This window comes from Chenopodium album, chromosome 26 (genome assembly GCF_948465745.1).
Source record: "Chenopodium album chromosome 26, dcCheAlbu1.1, whole genome shotgun sequence".
Classification (NCBI taxonomy): Eukaryota; Viridiplantae; Streptophyta; class Magnoliopsida; order Caryophyllales; family Amaranthaceae; genus Chenopodium; species Chenopodium album.
Genome location: NC_137859.1, coordinates 33,473,303 through 33,490,488, shown reverse-complemented (window position 1 = coordinate 33,490,488; position 17,186 = coordinate 33,473,303). Strand labels below are relative to the sequence as shown.

Below are 17,186 nucleotides of genomic sequence, written 5' to 3'. Positions count from 1 at the left end.
CGAACCCCTCCCTTCCCCTGCCCAACCAGTGCACCCCTTTCCCCCTAAACCCTCAATGCCGGTGATTCGACCCACCTCCATCCTCAATCCCCTCTTTTCCATTCGAAACACCCTCGAAAACCCCCAACAACCACTTCCTCACCGTCGAAAACCCTAGCGGCTAGGATTTTCGATGGTGGGGGAAGGATATTTGGGGGTTTTCGGGAGTTGGAGAGGGTTTTAAAGGGAGTTTCGAGTGGTGGTGGTGGCTCGAATAAGAGTTTCCACTGGTGGCGGCGGCGGAAAAGGATGGGAGGAAGATGGGTCGCATCACCAGCGTTGGGGGAGGGGGAAAACCGGCGTTAGGGGAGGGTAGAAACCGGCGTAGAGGAGGGGAGTAGCAGTAGCCGCCGGAGAGGGAGTAGAAGCTGGGCGCATCACCGGCACAGGGTGGCCGGATTTGGGGATTGGCTGATTTTTTTTTTAATTTTGTTTGTTTGTTTTTTTTAACCAATTAATGCGTGACACGTGTCACTTTAAAAAAAAACCCAAGAAACCCATTCAACCGGTAACCGGTATTTGGGATTGAAGAAAAAGAAGACCCCCCAAAGTTCGGATTATTCCAGAATAAATGAAAGTTGGGATTATTCTACCAAAATTGATGAAAGTTGGGATTATTTTTTCTAATTTTTCCTTTTTTTTTTCAGCAAGTAACAAAACCTACATTGAAACAATTATTATAATTGGCAAAATTAGCTAATTCTAATTTTGAAATCTAATTCTTATAATTCTAATTTTGAAATCTAATTATTATAACTAATTGGCAAATTAGCTAATTCTAATTTTGAAATCTAATTATTATAATTCTAATTTTGAAATCTAATTATTATAACTAATTGGAAAAATTAGCTAATTCTAATTTTGAAATCTAATTATTATAATTCTAATTTTGAAATCTAATTATTATAACTAATTGGCAAAATTAGCTAATTAGCAAAAATCAAAACAATTTAGTCAATTAGGTTTTATAAAAGCAAGTATATATTATGCATGGTTGGGATTTATAGGGATAGCTCAAGTGGTTAGAGCTCTGCATGGTTGGGATCTATAGGGATAGCTCAAGCGGTTAGAGCTCTCCTCTCGGTGTCTGGTGATCCTGATTTTCATCACTCGCCATTATAACTCTCTAAATACACAGACAAATATTGCAATCAATTACTCCTACTACAATACGGAAAATACATACTATTTCCTCCATCTCTATTATTTTGCCCCATTTGACTTTTTGCAATCTCCAAAATACGTCTTAAAATGGTTTTATCTCCATTTTTATACATTTAAAAGTTATAAAATTTTTTCCTTATTTAAGGTGTAATAAGTTCATAAAAAGGTTACCCCAATACAAATTATGACTGAAAAATAGGTTTTTGACAAGGTCTAATAAATAGAGAATCAGATAAAATAAGTTAAGTTTAGATACGAGAAAATGAAAATCTATATATCTTATTATTAAAACTCATAGAGACCACATGCTAACGCCATGTGTCAATCTTATTAATTACTTGGTGCCACATGTGCACCATTCCTACGTATAATGTATATCACCCTTCTTTCACTTCATTGAATTGTAGTAATGTGTAGTTAATTTGAAAAACTCTTTATTGGTGTAACTTTAATTCTCTATAATAATACTATTTAATTACTTGCAAAACTCTTCCTATGTATTTCCTCCGTATTTAAATTTGACATATTACTATAAAATTATAAATTACTATATTTTTTCTTGTCAAAAAAAATAAATTACTATATTTTTCATTCGCTTATTTATATTATCCCTTTCTTATATTAATTTTGATTAAACTTATAAATTTATGATGTATCGAGACATCGCCCGGTCCAATAACTGGTTAAGAAAACAAAACACAATTTAATTTGACTCATATTTTTGCAACAAGGCAAAAATTTGAGGGAAAGAGGTATTTCAATGGATAAATAGAAAAATGAACATCCTCCTCCTCTCTCTGAGTTTCCCATTGTAGCGCACTCCACGTTCTCCATTGAAGCAGCTTCTGAGGTAAGTTGCTGCTTATTTTTGTAATCATCATATCAATTTCTCAATCTAGGGTTTATCTTTCATCTAATTTAATTCAATTGTCAGTTTAGCAAATTTATGTTCGAATTTTTCAACTATTGGTTCTAATTATACTAAAGTTATAAGCGATTATGTTGATTGAGTAGAAGATAATTGAATCAAATATCCCCTTTCTGCCTAAATTTATGTGATTTGAAATTTAAATGAAATTTGGTTGCTTTTGTGTTGCAGAATCCTTTAATGTTAGGATTGAATTATGAAATTGGACCTCTTCTTCCTCTTACCTTATGCTCCCTTTTGTTGTTCTTTCTTATCTTGGTTACATTATTATAATGGAAGTTGAAACATTGGATTAACCCATCAAAATTTCAATTGGAATTTAACACTTATATAGTAAACTGGATTGAACACTCATACAGTCACATAATTAATGTCCAAATGTTAGGCACAAAACTATTTTTCATCTGATTATGTTATATCAAAATGGGCATGATAATTAAGGTAGTTGGTTAATTTAAATGTTAATTTGGGTTACTTCCTTTGTTTTTGAAGATATGCCACCAAAATTCTCTGGGATTATAAACCCATTTATAATTATACTGCAGATTGTTGCTCTATTCCATGGAGTTTATTAATCCAATCTATATCACGGGGTTTTAATTTTATAGTCAATATATAACTATATATAAGTTATGAAACATAGAAATAATCAAGTTGATTCTGATTTATTTTATTTAATATGGAGTACTAATTTTTATGAACATGTATTATTGTGGAGTTTCATATTGGGTGACTATGGACTATCTGAACCCACTTATGTATTCAACTAGATTTATCGAGTCTTTAAGCTTTGGAATTGAGATAACCAGGTGCTCCCTGGCGTAGCAAAGTTTTTAGTTCATAAGTTGTACTCATCTTGTTCAATTTGATGAGTATCGTCCACTGAGCCTCAAAGGTGACTCCTAGGATGCCATACTCTTTGAAGCAATAATCACTTGATGGTTTTTAAGGTGCTTAGGATTTTCATCCTGAATTCTAATTGTCTAAATTAGGCACCTAAAGTCCCCATTGAATTGCAGTCCAAGTAGTGCATTGGGTTTTGTACCCCACCCCTGCATTTGAATTCTTGCTTTGATTGTGTTAAATGTTTATGGCAGTACAAGAACTTTTTTTTTGGGTTATCTTTTGCCAAATTACTTCGTACCTAAATTCAGTTGGTAAAGAGTGATGTGAGATTGTACTCACGGTAGATGTTTTTTTAAACTTTTTTTCTATTCCTTGAAGTAGTAGTATTAGGATTGCAATTAGATGTTGGTGGCTGTTGTCTGAATATTCAAGGAAGACATTGTCTAGTGTATAGATATTTTTAATAAACTTGTAGGAGCTTGAATTTCATGAAACTATCCAGAACTTGCAGACTACTTTAATTTTGGCTGCATTTGGTTCAATGGAAAACATTTTGAACTGAATGTAACCTGGAATTTCCTTTTCCTTTGTTTACTTCTTTGATTGAAAAGCTAAATATAAAAGGAAAAGTGGAAATGGAGGGAAGTGGTGGAACTATGGAAGAGAGGAACAAGAAAAATTAGTAATATGGGGGAAAATGATTCAACCCTTCTTTGCTAGAAGCAAGTAATTTTAATACTTGGGAAATTTCACCCCTATACATTCCAAACAATGGATAATGGGAAAAACCTTTCCTATTAATTGATTTCCTGCATACCAAATACAACTTTTGTTTAAAATTTTGTGGTTCAGCGTGTACCCAATATCCGATTAGAGCTAGTTGATTCCTACATAGTTCAGTACCAATTTTGTACAACTTTGGGACCCTCCCCTGCTTTGGGGTTTTATTGTTTAAAATTAAATTTGCTCTGGGAAGGAAGAATAGAGGTGTGATGGAATGGAATAGAGGAGGGCGTAGAAAAAGGAAAAAAGGGGGTTGGGGGGAGGGGAGGAATGGGTTGGGTTGGGTACTTGGGTGTATCGTACTCCATCATGCAGTTGCTAGCCATCTGCAATGGGATTTAGTGAAAATGTTTCAATTGTGAAGGATATTAGTGTTGGGACCCTTGGGGGGATGGTGGCAAATTTTGGGAAGGAATAGGGGGCTTTTCAAAACAAAGTTTACATATCTATTCCCTTTTTAATTAATCAATTCAGAATGCATTCTTTCTGCTTTGCTGTTTGTTTGAGGGAAAATGTAATGCTAAATATCTTATGTGAACTGTATCATGAGAAAGGATATTTTTTAAGCACAAACTTTTAAATAAAACGGATGTTCAGTAAATTACTGAACAACCGTTAAAAAGTGACAATAAAATACGCAAAAGTTACACTAAAACGCACAAAAGTTACTCGACATATATAAGAGTTATTTATGCTTCACTGATAAATTTGACAAAAGTGACGCTAAATTTGACAAAAGTGACACTTAATTTGACAAAAGTGCACCCGATGTTCAGTAAATTACTGAAAACCGGGTGTATACAAAAGTTTTACTTTTTTAAGACAAAAAAAAAAAAATCAGATTTACAATAATATATTGTACAACCGTTATAAATTTACCCTAAAATGAACAAAAGTTACCCTAATATGAATAAAAGTTACCCTGACATAAATAAAAGTTACGAAGTATTTATGCTTTATTGATAAAAGTTGCCCAAAAAATTGTAAAAGTGACCCTAAATTTGATAAAAGTGACCCCCGATGTATAGTAAATTACTGTACACCGGATGTATACAAAAGTTACTCATTTTTTAATAGTTAAAAAAAGCTAAAGTTGAGGTAACTTTCAAATATTGAATTATAGTCTTCAAACATCTATAGTTTGCTTGAGTTGATTGGAGTTGGGATTGCTTAAGTTAGACTATTAAGAGTATATGTGGTGATGTTGTAAACAACTGTACTGAACTTAATTCAATCTTTTGTTTTGTTTCAGGGTACCAAAATGTTAATTGTTATCGTCCCTTGAAAGTTGCTTTACTCTATATTTGGGCTCTGACTTTTTACAATCAATCATATTGCGGATTGTCTTCTGCTCTCTGTATAATCTTTAAGAATTCATCCATGACTGCAATTGTAACAGTACCAATTGCTACAAGATCCTTACTCTCCTACCGTCATTGCTTCTCTCTCCTCCCACTGTGCACCACTAATGGAATCTCAACTATTGCCCCCAATTCCTCATTCTTTCTTCTCAAAGGCCGCCCTGTCCAAACCCTAGCATCCCGGTCTCCTGAACTCACTGCTGTCACCCCCAAGGACTGGCAACTAAGCCGAAATGTTGTCGATATTCTTGAGCAAAGAGGCCTTATTGAATCAATCACCAGTGAAAATCTCCGCTCTGCTTGTTCCTTGAAGGATAATCATCCACCATTGAAGGTCTACTGTGGCTTCGACCCAACAGCAGAGAGTCTGCATTTGGGGAATTTAATTGGCATAATTGTCCTCTCTTGGTTCCAGAGATGCGGCCACAAACCAGTTGCTGTACTTGGTGGTGCCACTGGCCGTGTTGGGGACCCATCAGGGAAGTCCACTGAAAGGCCAGATTTGGATGATGTAACCCTAGAAAAGAACATTAGAGGTATTAAATCTATTTTGAATAAGATTTTGAGTAGATTTGGTGATGATAAATTTGTGATTTTGAATAATTTTGATTGGTGGAAGGATGTTAGTTTCCTTGATTTTCTGAAAAATGTGGGGAGGTATGCTAGAGTTGGTGTTATGATGTCAAAAGAGAGTGTTAAAAAGAGATTAGAATCGGAGCAAGGGATGAGCTTTACTGAATTTAGCTACCAGTTATTGCAGGGGTATGATTTTCTTCATCTTTACAAGAATGAGGGAATTTCTGTCCAAATTGGTGGTAGTGATCAATGGGGGAATATAACCGCAGGGACCGAGTTGATTAGGAAAATTATGGCTGTAGAAGGAGCATATGGGCTTACATTTCCTCTTCTTTTGAAGAGTGATGGGTCAAAATTTGGGAAATCGGAGGAAGGGGCTATTTGGTTATCTCCTGCATTGCTATCTCCTTACAAGTTTTATCAATATTTCTTCACGGTTCCTGATTCCGATGTGGTTAGGTTTTTGAGAATATTGACTTTCCTTGAAATAGAGGAGATAGAAGAAATTGAGAGTGAGATGAAGAGACCAGGATATGTGCCAAATTCAGCTCAGAGAAGGCTTGCGGAAGAACTAACACGATTTGTCCATGGGGAAGAAGGTTTGAAAGAGGCTATTAAGGCAACTGAGGCATTGAGGCCTGGTGCTGAGACTAAATTGGACTGGAAGACAATTGAAGGGATTGCTGAAGATGTTCCCTCCTGTTCATTAGCTTACAATGAAATCTTAAATCTTTCTATTGTTGATCTCTCGGTTTTGTCAGGGTTGCTTGAAAGTAAGTCTGCTGTTCGTCGTATGATGAAGCAAGGGGGGCTTTATCTTAATAACAGTCGAGTTGATAGTGAGAGTAAGACAATTGAGGCCGATGATATTGTGGATGGGAAAGTTCTCTTGCTATCTGCTGGGAAGAAAAACAAAATGGTTGTGAGGGTGTCTTGATTTCTTCAATTTTAGGGCAATCTAATTTCAGTTACAGGTATACGTTCATCTTGTTTTATGTTTTTTGTTGAGGAACTTGGAGGACAGTTGTGGAAGACATAGGCATCCATTCTTATCACCAAGTTGAGATAATGATGAACATTTTTTCATGTGATTACCATTTTGCTCTCTATGTTTAACCTTTCTGTCAGTTCTTTTTGTACTTGTGTTTAATTTATACGAGTATGTGTAAGATGGTCACTTAATGTTTGTGACTTTGTCAACTGTCATATAATAGGGATTCAGGACTGTGAGAGTAATGAACTATAGAAGTGCTAGAACAATTTTCTGCAAAAAATTCTGATTGGAGTGCCAGAGGAGGGGGGGGGGGGTGATGTATTTCTGATCTAAATATCTTACGTAGTACATCATAACTCGCAATCATGAAATTTCTGCACGAGAACTACATATGAGTACTATGGATACTTGGTAGAAGTTCCTAATAATATTAATACATTAGAACTCATTTTGCCTATTTATGTAAGTGAATAAAACCACCTCAAGTCCTTGCTTTGCAATGTCTGTAACGAGAGAAACTCTTTAGATTTTCCAGGCGTCTGCACGTCAGGCAAGCTCAAAACTGAAACTGACAGAATATGGTGATCAATCTCCCCTGAATTCACAGGAACTGCGGTTGAGAGATGAGTTACAGGCAACAGACAATTGGCAAGCAGTGCATTACCTGTTGACAGTACGTAGTTCTCCCAATAGTAATTGGGTGGCGGAATGTTGTCGACGAGTTCTAAATCGATATCAAATAGCTCTTCATCCTCCTGAATTTCCCATTCTAGTATTCCATTATTCTCATCATGTGAAATGTGTTTAGATTTAGAATCCATTTTAACTTAGAGGAGCAGCTGATACTTGTTCAGGTATTTAAAAGAATGTGTAAAGTGAAGGGGAAGTGGGTAAGTAGACCTGTTTCAACCAATCTCACAGGAGCAGAAATAATGTTAGTTGAGTTCTTGAGGTTTGTTTTAGGGCTGCCTAATTTGTCCTAATTTCAAACACCATATTAGTTATTCGTTAAATATTGTTTTTCAGCAGTTACGCCAAATCCAATCTAACATTATTTTGCTTACATTTGTATGATTCTATAATATACGAAGTATTATAACTCTTGCTGTCAAAGACTTAGCATAAAAGGGCTTGTATGACGATGTACCTAGTGAATAATGTTTGCGTTCAAGTTTACACAGAGTCACAAATTGTGCAAAAAACTAAAACAGCGGTCATAAACATGAAGCCGCTACCGCCACAGCGCCACCACCAAGGCACCAACACCATCCTAGCCAATGCTACACATTAAAATAATATTTATTTACACAAGGGTCATTCAAGACTACCTCAAACATCACCCATTAAATCTGAAATTCAACCCCATAATTGGTTAACTAATCTGCAGCATATTTGACTATCCACTAACAATTGGATTCGTTTAATCCTTAATTAACAATCATAGATTCATAGCTTTACCTTTCTTAATGATACAAAATAAGAAGAGGAAGCGATAGTAACCTCCATTAACGATTGGACTACCAGATTTTTTACAATTCATTTGATTTTTACTTATCTAATCTTATTTTATCTAAATTTATCAAAGCTTATTAGACCTATTAGCGGTAAATAAAACTTAGATAGTCCTTACCAACACTTTAAAAATTAAAATAAGATTTATACATCACAATAATCCAAAATAGCATATTAATATAGATTTTGAACAAATGTTGGTCATAATTCAAAATTTCTATCTTTCAAACCCTAATATAGGCCGATGGTAACAAAACACGTTAAAATATTGTCACGGATGACATATGCAATAGATGAACATAGTTATAGACTACAAACTACATCCCACAAGTGTAAACAATTTTTTTATAAATAAAATTTCGTTTTTCTTTTCATGTTCTATTGTGACTCCGCCACTAACTGAAAGGTGTTTTTCTTTCCTATAATCTAACTTAGCTTGATCTAAGGTAATTTAGCCTTATTTAATCAAAATCTTACAAAATGGATAAGAGACTAGTAATCTAATAAAGTAGTAATGACATTTAATTGGCCCAAATTTCAACATAGAAAATTGAAAAAATAATTAACCAAATTAAAAAAATAAATAAATATTTAAAAAAAAAAAAAAAAAAACCCCTTAGGTGCAACAACAATATGTACAGTATCCTGATAATTGGAGCACTTGCTTAAACAGTACAAATTCTGTCTGTGACCTAAATCTTCTCAAGTACTCCGTAGCTCTAGTCTAGTCCTCTAGATATGTGGCCCCCACATTCCCTCTTTTACACCAGGTTCAACGGACAGTGACAAATGTCACCATCACAGCTGCGTTATTTTATCTCAGTTCCACCGCTTTTTGTAATAAAAACCAAAAACAAAAAAAAAAAAAAAAAAAAAAATAACAAAAATTTTCTTCCTTTCTTGTGAAAATTTATACTTGGGGGTCTAACTACTCTCTAACTTTCTCTCTCATGATCGTGTTTCCCTTTTCAAATTTTTGAAGATTAATTTTTGGTGGGTAAGTTGACTGTCTTTGATTTTAACTTAATTTTTTTTTCATCTGATCTTTTCAATTTTTATGTTTAAAAGATTTGATTTTGATTGTTTTGTGCTATTTTTTAGTACGGTTTTTGTAATAATCTGGTATTGATTGTTGGGTGTTCGATTTTTTAAGTATTTGGTGAATAATTGATTGAGATTTTAATTGGGTATGGAGTATTTATTACTCCATCGATTCGGAATTAGTTGTCGATGTGATAGTGTAATTTGAACTAGTAACGTAGAATTTTTGGATTAGTTGTCGCCGTGATAATGTAATTTGAACTAGTGATGTTGAGTTTTTTTTATTAATAATCGTCGAAATAGTATAAATTGAACTAGTAACACGACAATTAAATTCCAATAGCTTTATGTGGGGTTGATGATCATTGCTAGTATTATCTTGGGAAGAAAAAATAAAGAAGTTGAGTAGTTTGGATTAAGTGAGTGAATTTGTAATTGATGCAAATGTGCTTGAATGGTGCAACTGGTTGATTAAGCTTTAGCTACTCATGTAAGTATAAGTGCTAATTTTACTTATCTTTATACTGGATTGTTAGTGATATGTGAAATTAATCCATTGTTCGAATTGAAGGTACTGTCAGTTGGGTTTTGTTAAGCTAAAATTGAGTTTTGTAGTAATCATATGATGACATTTTTCCATACTGTTTATGTATTAGTGTATTACTGATTTGGGTGTGTGTCTATCGGTTGCTGAGCTAAGTTCTTATTAACATTTTCGGATGGAAGTTGATTCTTTGATGTATTTGTGTATTTTGACAGGCATTAGGAAGCAGCAGTTGATTGAACTGGTGTAATTTGTTCTAGATGGAGTCGTGCAATTGTATTGAACCACAATGGCCTCCTGATGATTTGTTGATGAAGTATCAGTATATATCAGATTTTTTCATAGCCCTTGCATATTTTTCAATCCCATTGGAGCTGATTTACTTTGTTAAAAAATCTGCTGTCTTCCCTTATAGATGGGTGCTTGTCCAGTTTGGTGCTTTTATAGTGCTTTGTGGCGCAACACATCTAATTAACTTATGGACTTTTAGAATACATACAAAAACAGTTGAAGTAGTTATGACCACTTCAAAGGTTTTAACCGCTGTTGTCTCGTGTGCAACTGCACTGATGCTTGTGCATATTATTCCGGATTTATTAAGTGTAAAAACTAGGGAATTGTTTTTAAAAAATAAGGCTGCAGAACTTGATAGAGAGATGGGCCTCATCCGTACCCAAGAAGAAACAGGCAGGCATGTTAGGATGCTAACTCATGAGATTAGAAGTACTCTTGACCGGCATACAATTCTTAAAACCACTCTTGTGGAACTAGGTAGGACTTTGGCTCTTGAAGAGTGTGCTTTGTGGATGCCAACGCGTACTGGATTGGAGCTTCAGTTAGCTTATACACTCCGCCAACAAAATCCTGTTGGATTTACTGTGCCCATTCAGCTTCCTGTAATCAATCAAGTATTTAGCACCAATCGTGCAGTGAAAATATCACCAAACTGTCCTGTGGCTAGAATCCGGCCTGTCTCAGGGAAGTACATGCCTGGAGAGGTGGTTGCTGTGCGAGTGCCCCTTCTTCATCTATCAAACTTCCAAATTAATGATTGGCCAGAGCTATCAACAAAACGGTATGCGTTGATGGTTTTGATGCTTCCTTCAGACAGTGCTAGGCAATGGCATGTTCATGAATTGGAGCTTGTTGAAGTTGTTGCAGATCAGGTTCGTTTGCACCAAGCTATTGTATCATGTTGGATCCTTGTATATGCTAAATGTTTAGTTTACCTGCTGTGCTTTCTAGTTGGCCTTCCGTGTGATGCCTTTCAAGCTTATTTTAACTAGCACATGATAACAAATTATTGATAAAAATATCCTTGTTAGTGAAATCACATAGGTACAAGCCTATAAGATATACTTCAGTTTGTATAAGCATATATCATTCATAAATTATCACTTTTGAGATGTACTTTGTATTTAGTATCCCAATACATGTTTTTCAAATTAACCCAATTTTTGTAATTGACTCTAAAAGTGGACAACACATAGATACTTTACTCTTTTGGAATCACATTGTCCCAACCTTGTATAATTTAGGAGCATCAAATTTTAGTTACAACTGCATAATATTGAGTATTTGCGGAATATTTTAGTAGACACCGCTGTATTGATAACACCTTGAGAGGTTGAAGGTTTGTATTGCTGTTGAATATTGATGATTTTGTTAAGTGAACTCAAATTAGAGCCAACCTAGATAGGCAATTTTATGAAATAGATGGCGTATGTATAATCCATGAAAGTTAATTCTATCATACTGGTTAGGCGTTGTTATTTCATTTCACATGCCATTGTATACAGTGCTAAAAACTCATTTTATGATTGACATCGCTTGTGCTAACATGGTTTGTATTGATACAAAATTACAGAGAGTTGATTTAGTCAATCTCCGCTACAATCAACTTAGGTTTCAGTCAAGTATTGACTTAGTTGCGTAGTACTTGGGCAACTTCTCAATTATAAACTTTGACGTCTATTTTCCATCCTTTTCTGTCTTTATCTGTTATGTTCTTTCTTTTCCAACATATAGATGAGTAATTGTTTTTTCTGTAAATTGTGCAAAAAAATGGAGCTAATATGATACCTGTTAAAAAATAGTAATTTGAAAATAGATGGCATGACAGTTTTGAAAAGCTGTATTAGTAGTGAACTTCAAGGTTGACATCAGAATTAGCAGTCATCATTTTTGTTCATGGTCCATTTTCTTGTTGAGCTAAATTAGCTGATGAATTTGACTATTTGAGAGGGTTTAATTGAGTCTCAGATATAAAAAAACAAAATTTGAATTTCAGGCAGAGCTATTGTTTGGGTTACATATCAACATCCTTAGTTTAGGAGAATGCATGTATGTTGATCTCACATATCAATTTAAATTACTTCTATCTTTTTAAAAACTTTAAATAAGTACGGAGTAATTTTTAATTTTGTGTAAACTTCTGTTTTAATGTCATCTTCCTCATTTAACAGCTGCAATATAATAGTGATAGCATAAGATTCAAGTGGTTTCTCTTTAATCTGCCCTTTTCCTCTTGTACTGATTGTGGTTGAATGTTGCACTTTTTTCTTTGACAAAGCAATAATTAGTCAATTAATTCTTCTACTTTTGTGGACCTTTATTCATTCATTCATTCATGTATCCCATTTTCTGAATGATATAGGTAGCAGTTGCTCTGTCCCATGCGGCAATTTTGGAAGAATCAATGAGAGCTCAACAACAACTTTTGGAGCAGAACGTTGCACTTGACTTGGCTCGCAGAGAAGCTGAGACTGCCATCCGCGCTCGAAACGACTTTTTAGCTGTTATGAATCATGAAATGCGGACTCCTATGCATGCAATAATAGCGCTTTCCTCCTTGTTGCAAGAAACTGAGCTGATTCCTGAGCAACGATTGATGGTTGAAGCAATTTTAAAAAGCAGTAATCTTCTCGCAACCCTGATAAATGATGTTTTGGACCTTTCGAGGCTTGAAGATGGAAGTCTTAAGCTTGATAATGGAGTATTCAATCTCCATTCTATGTTTAGAGAGGTGAAAATAACAGTTTATCCCATCATTTTCTGTTTTACCCTTGTAGTGCATGTAGTCCATTGTGCATAAAATACTTTCAAATGTCACTTTCATAATTTTGCTTCCTCTTTATCTTATTTGAGTTTTGAGTGTTCCTGTTAATATTCAGTTGATTTGTCAGTATCAAATTATGTGGTGATATTGAGGCACTTTACATAAAAATGGCTTTCAGTTTTCTAAAATGCATGATTATTGATGCAGGTTCTCAATTTAATCAAGCCCATAGCATCTGTCAAAAAATTGTTGATAACAACAACTATGGCTCCGGATGTTCCAGAGTTTGCTGTTGGTGATGAAAAACGTCTAATGCAAGTTCTATTGAATGTTATTGGTAATGCTGTGAAGTTTACAAAAGAGGGAAGTGTCTCAGTTACTGCTCTAGTTGCAAAAGCAGAATGCTTAAGAGATGCTCGGACTCCTGATTTCATCCCAGTAGCCACAGATGATCACTTCTATCTGCAAGTGCAGGTTAATTTCATTATCTTTTTATTTTTTTTTTAAAAAAAAAAATCCCTTATATATATATATATAATAATTTTTTTACAGCCTTTAATTATTCGACTCTACTGACTTCATCAAGTTCAGGTGAAGGATTCAGGACCTGGAATCAATCCGCAAGATATTCCGAAGCTCTTCGCAAAATTTGCTCAATCTCAAACACCTGCAAATCGAAATTCTGGTGGTAGTGGACTGGGCCTCGCCATTTGCAAGCGGTAACTTGGCTTTTTTTTTGTTGAAGTGACTATGTCATTAGGCAATCTTAAAGTTCTACAACCTTGTACATAATGTTCTCAACGTTTATTGTTTGCACAAGAATATAGGCAAAGGAGAGAGAAATAAAAAAGATATTGGTGGCTGTAAGAAAAAGGTGGATACAGTAAGAGAGATAGTGTCAAAAGGTTGGGTGGGTGTAAGAAATAGGTGGATAAGGTTGGAGAGAGTGATTGGAAAGGTGTAATTACTGTGAGGTAAGAGCGGTAAGGTAGTAAAAGTTTTTTTTTAATTTTTTTATTTTTAAAATGGCATAAAGTAGATATGTTAGAACATTATGAAATGGACAAAGTTGAATATGTTAAGAACACTATGAAACGGAGGATGTAATAAATTATTAGACATTGATGCCAAACTATTTGCAATCACACAATTTCCTAGTTTCTCACAATTCTTTTTCCAACAAATTCTTGGGCTGTATTATATCAACCGTGGCTAATCTGTTTGATTTATATTAGGTTACTTGTGACTGATGTGTTATGTATTGGGTAATTGTTAAATTAGGTTTGTAAGTCTCATGGAAGGGAGCATCTGGATTGAAAGTGAAGGTCTTGGCAAGGGTTGCACAGCGATTTTTGTAGTTAAACTTGGAAGTCCTGAGCGATCAAATGGAGCCGTGATCCCTTTTGCATCCAATCCATTGGCAAATCACATTCAATCAAGCTTTAATGGCCTTAAAGTTCTCATTATGGATGAAAATGGGTAAGTTGTACTATTGTAGATAGTCCCTATTTTTCTGTTGTTTTGTGGGGGTTGGGGTTGGAGAATGAGGGTATTTACATGGGCACTTTCAAATTAGTTAAAGGTTGAATCTTCTATGGTTTTATGCTTAAAGCATTGTCGGGGAAGGGTATATGCCTACCAATAACAATGGAAGTAAATTCGATAAATAATAGTAGAAAGCAAAAACAATTGACACACAAGATCTACTGAGATCATCCTCAATGTGAGATATAAACCCAGACGATGACAAGCAAGCTTAATAACCTATGATAGAGCGAATGTAGAAAATCATAATAAAAGGGTTACTAGGAGCATGTTGGAGAATTAAATCTCTCAATTACTCTCTCTACCAATGAGGCCATGCTTGGATTAACAATGAATTAAAGTTGTAATAAAAGTCAAACTAGGAAAAACATCAAGTGATTAAAGGTGTTGTTGTATTAGATCAAGTGTTTGCAAATGAAATAGAGTAGTTGTGACATGGGGAAAAGAGAGAAATGGAGGGTCATACTTACCCAACCTCCCCTTAGTATAACTTTTTCCCTCAAAATGAGGGTATTAATTCCCCTTTCTTCACATCTCACCACACCATCACTACTCAGAAACACCATCATTATCTCCTCCTTCCCAATATTCACTTTCAATGTGTTTAGTTTGCCTTTTATTACCCCAGTAAATAAATCTCTTTCAATCCAAGCATGCCCTGAAGTGGAAGAATTTCTCTTATTTGGAATTCATGTACAAGGCAAATACAGCTATCAGTTGTGTGTATGTTTGTTTTCCCGCATGTGCATACACACCCTATACCCTAGCAGCATATCTTCTCTTTTAAAACCTTCACAGCCTTTATTTATTTATTTTTTGTGTAATTGTTGACTTTACTAATCCTAAATGTAGTAAACATCTTAACAGAAAAAAAGTTACTATGTTTTCTGGGTGGGATTACAAAACATTAGCAGTTGTTTGTTTAATATTAAAAGGAGAATTTTAGTTTGAGAAATTATGAGGTTGCCTTGTATGTCAGGAGTCATCTTTTATAAATGTCTACAAGTCTTAGGTTGAAGGATCCTTGTGTGAGGGAAGTATGTACTCATAGGATTAAAAAAACCTCTCTTTTATACATTTAAGAAGCTTTAGCTGACGCTTATTGTTATTTTTCAGGTCATCATAGGCTAGCATGTGCATTAAATTAGCTTAGATTCTGCTGCTGTGATCTGTCTGGATATCAAGCTTCAAATGCATAAATTCATTCACTGATTAATTGTACACTAGGTCTATAGCGTTCTACCGTTTTAATAAGACTTTTACAGAAGGATGCTGCTATGTGAATATAGTAAATATCATAGATTGGTGTTCTTCATGTTGTACTTTTTCTGGCAACTGGAAGAGATTTTTAGGTGAGGGATATAGAATCATGCTTCTCTTTAGCTTACACATATGCAAATAAACTGAGTAATCATAAGCAAGTAATGAGCTTCATTTGTTGAATAGATTTATCACTAGTTCTGCAAGAACCCTTTGCTCATATTTAGCAATATAATGGGACATACTTTTGTGCATTATATGGGACATACTTTTGTGCAAGTATCTCTTTAATGATCTCTCTATCACTTGTTGTGCATGTCCACTTTTCTCATATTTAGATTCATAATGGGACATATCAAAGGAACCGTTTTGTGGCTAATAATCTTGCTTGCTTGAGTTTATAATTAGCAGATTTTCTTTAATTGGATTTCTGGCTGTCCTTATTTTTGCATCTAAGTGTCATGCTGTGCTCTCCCATAGAAACTGTTCTCTGATTGGTGCCTGATTAGTCTAGTAAATGCTACTAATTACCAATTGATTTCTCTCTAATGCATAAGTTGGGGAATTTTCTGCAGGGTTAGCAGAACAGTGACAAAAGGGCTTCTGATGCACCTTGGATGTGATGTTACGACTGTAGCGTCGAGTGAGGAATGTCTGTCAGCTGTGTCCCGAGAATACAGGGTGATATTCCTTGATTTGTCTATGCCTGGATTTGATGGGTTTGATGTTGCTGCTCAAATTAGAAAAAGGTTCTCAAAGCGTCATGAGAGACCATTAATTGTGGCACTCACTGTGAGCACGGACAGGTTGATCCGAGAAAATTGTGTCAGGGTGGGTATGGATGGTTGCATCTTAAAACCTATATCCGTTGATAAAATGAGAAGTGTTCTATCTGAGCTCCTTGAAAGACGGACTGTGTTTGAGCCGCTGTAGTGTGTCGTAGAAGACCTGAATCAATGTTGTAATGGACGGGAGAAACATTGATGATACTTGGCATGATTAGACGGTGATGCCAAATTTCTCCTCTCCTGTTTGTATCATTTTTCGATTTTTTCTTTGTAATCAATCAGGTGCCTGGAGGTGTCGGTGTCAATGTCAATGCCGACTAGCAGTTCCAGGTGTTCTTTCTATGTACATACCATAGTGTCGAGAATAGTACAAAACTACAGAAGAGGCAGTTATCAAGCAATGCTAAACTGACATAGTACTTGCAAAGTTTCTACTTAAAGATTGCCCAAGGAGCTGAAGTTTTTTTTATTTTATTTTTTTAGGAGTATTTATTTTGGACGAAGGTGCTGCTAGTTGGTAATTACAGTGTAACAGTTACCTGAATATATTGTTGTGTGCAGAAATTTTTAACCTAGAGTCAAGATTATAACTAAGCCGAATGGCACTGAGCTTTTGACTCGGTTAAAGCTTGGCTCCTGAGGAGATACACCCAACCAAGCCAAGCCTGAATTGGGAAGCTTAGGCCTTGTTGTATGGCCTATTTTCTCTATAGTTTTTCTCTTTTACACAATTATATTTGAAAATGA

The 17,186-nt window shown here is 35.0% G+C and overlaps 2 protein-coding genes across 3 annotated transcripts; both read left to right on the top strand.

The window, feature by feature from the left end:
* Nucleotides 1-1,935: 1,935 nt before the first annotated feature.
* LOC145618487 (tyrosine--tRNA ligase, chloroplastic/mitochondrial-like) lies at nucleotides 1,936-6,883 on the top strand. The gene is made up of 2 exons (XM_081673257.1): nucleotides 1,936-2,053; nucleotides 5,013-6,883. The coding sequence occupies exon 2, from the start codon at nucleotides 5,141-5,143 to the stop codon at nucleotides 6,632-6,634; it is 1,494 nt and encodes a 497-aa protein (XP_081529383.1). The 5' UTR covers nucleotides 1,936-2,053; nucleotides 5,013-5,140; the 3' UTR covers nucleotides 6,635-6,883.
* A 2,175-nt stretch (nucleotides 6,884-9,058) lies between these two features.
* Nucleotides 9,059-16,774, top strand: LOC145617191 (ethylene receptor-like). 2 transcript variants are annotated; one of them, XM_081671877.1, is made up of 7 exons: nucleotides 9,059-9,196; nucleotides 10,004-10,954; nucleotides 12,445-12,813; nucleotides 13,054-13,320; nucleotides 13,438-13,565; nucleotides 14,128-14,325; nucleotides 16,227-16,774. In XM_081671877.1, exons 2-7 carry the CDS (start codon nucleotides 10,049-10,051, stop codon nucleotides 16,582-16,584), a joined length of 2,226 nt encoding a protein of 741 aa, XP_081528003.1. In that variant the 5' UTR covers nucleotides 9,059-9,196; nucleotides 10,004-10,048; the 3' UTR covers nucleotides 16,585-16,774. The 2 variants fall into 2 exon arrangements, with proteins under 2 accessions (XP_081528003.1, XP_081528002.1); XM_081671876.1 differs by having other exon boundaries at nucleotides 9,061-9,200.
* The last annotated feature ends 412 nt before the right edge of the window (nucleotides 16,775-17,186 follow it).

Coding starts and splice junctions, on each gene's coding strand:
- LOC145618487 (XM_081673257.1), top strand. CDS start 5,141: ATGACTGCAATTGTAACAGTACCAATTGCTACAAGATCCTTACTCTCC.
- LOC145617191 (XM_081671877.1), top strand. CDS start 10,049: ATGGAGTCGTGCAATTGTATTGAACCACAATGGCCTCCTGATGATTTG. Junction 12,814..13,053: donor TCCATTCTATGTTTAGAGAG/GTGAAAATAACA, acceptor TTATTGATGCAG/GTTCTCAATTTAATCAAGCC. Junction 13,321..13,437: donor ACTTCTATCTGCAAGTGCAG/GTTAATTTCATT, acceptor CATCAAGTTCAG/GTGAAGGATTCAGGACCTGG.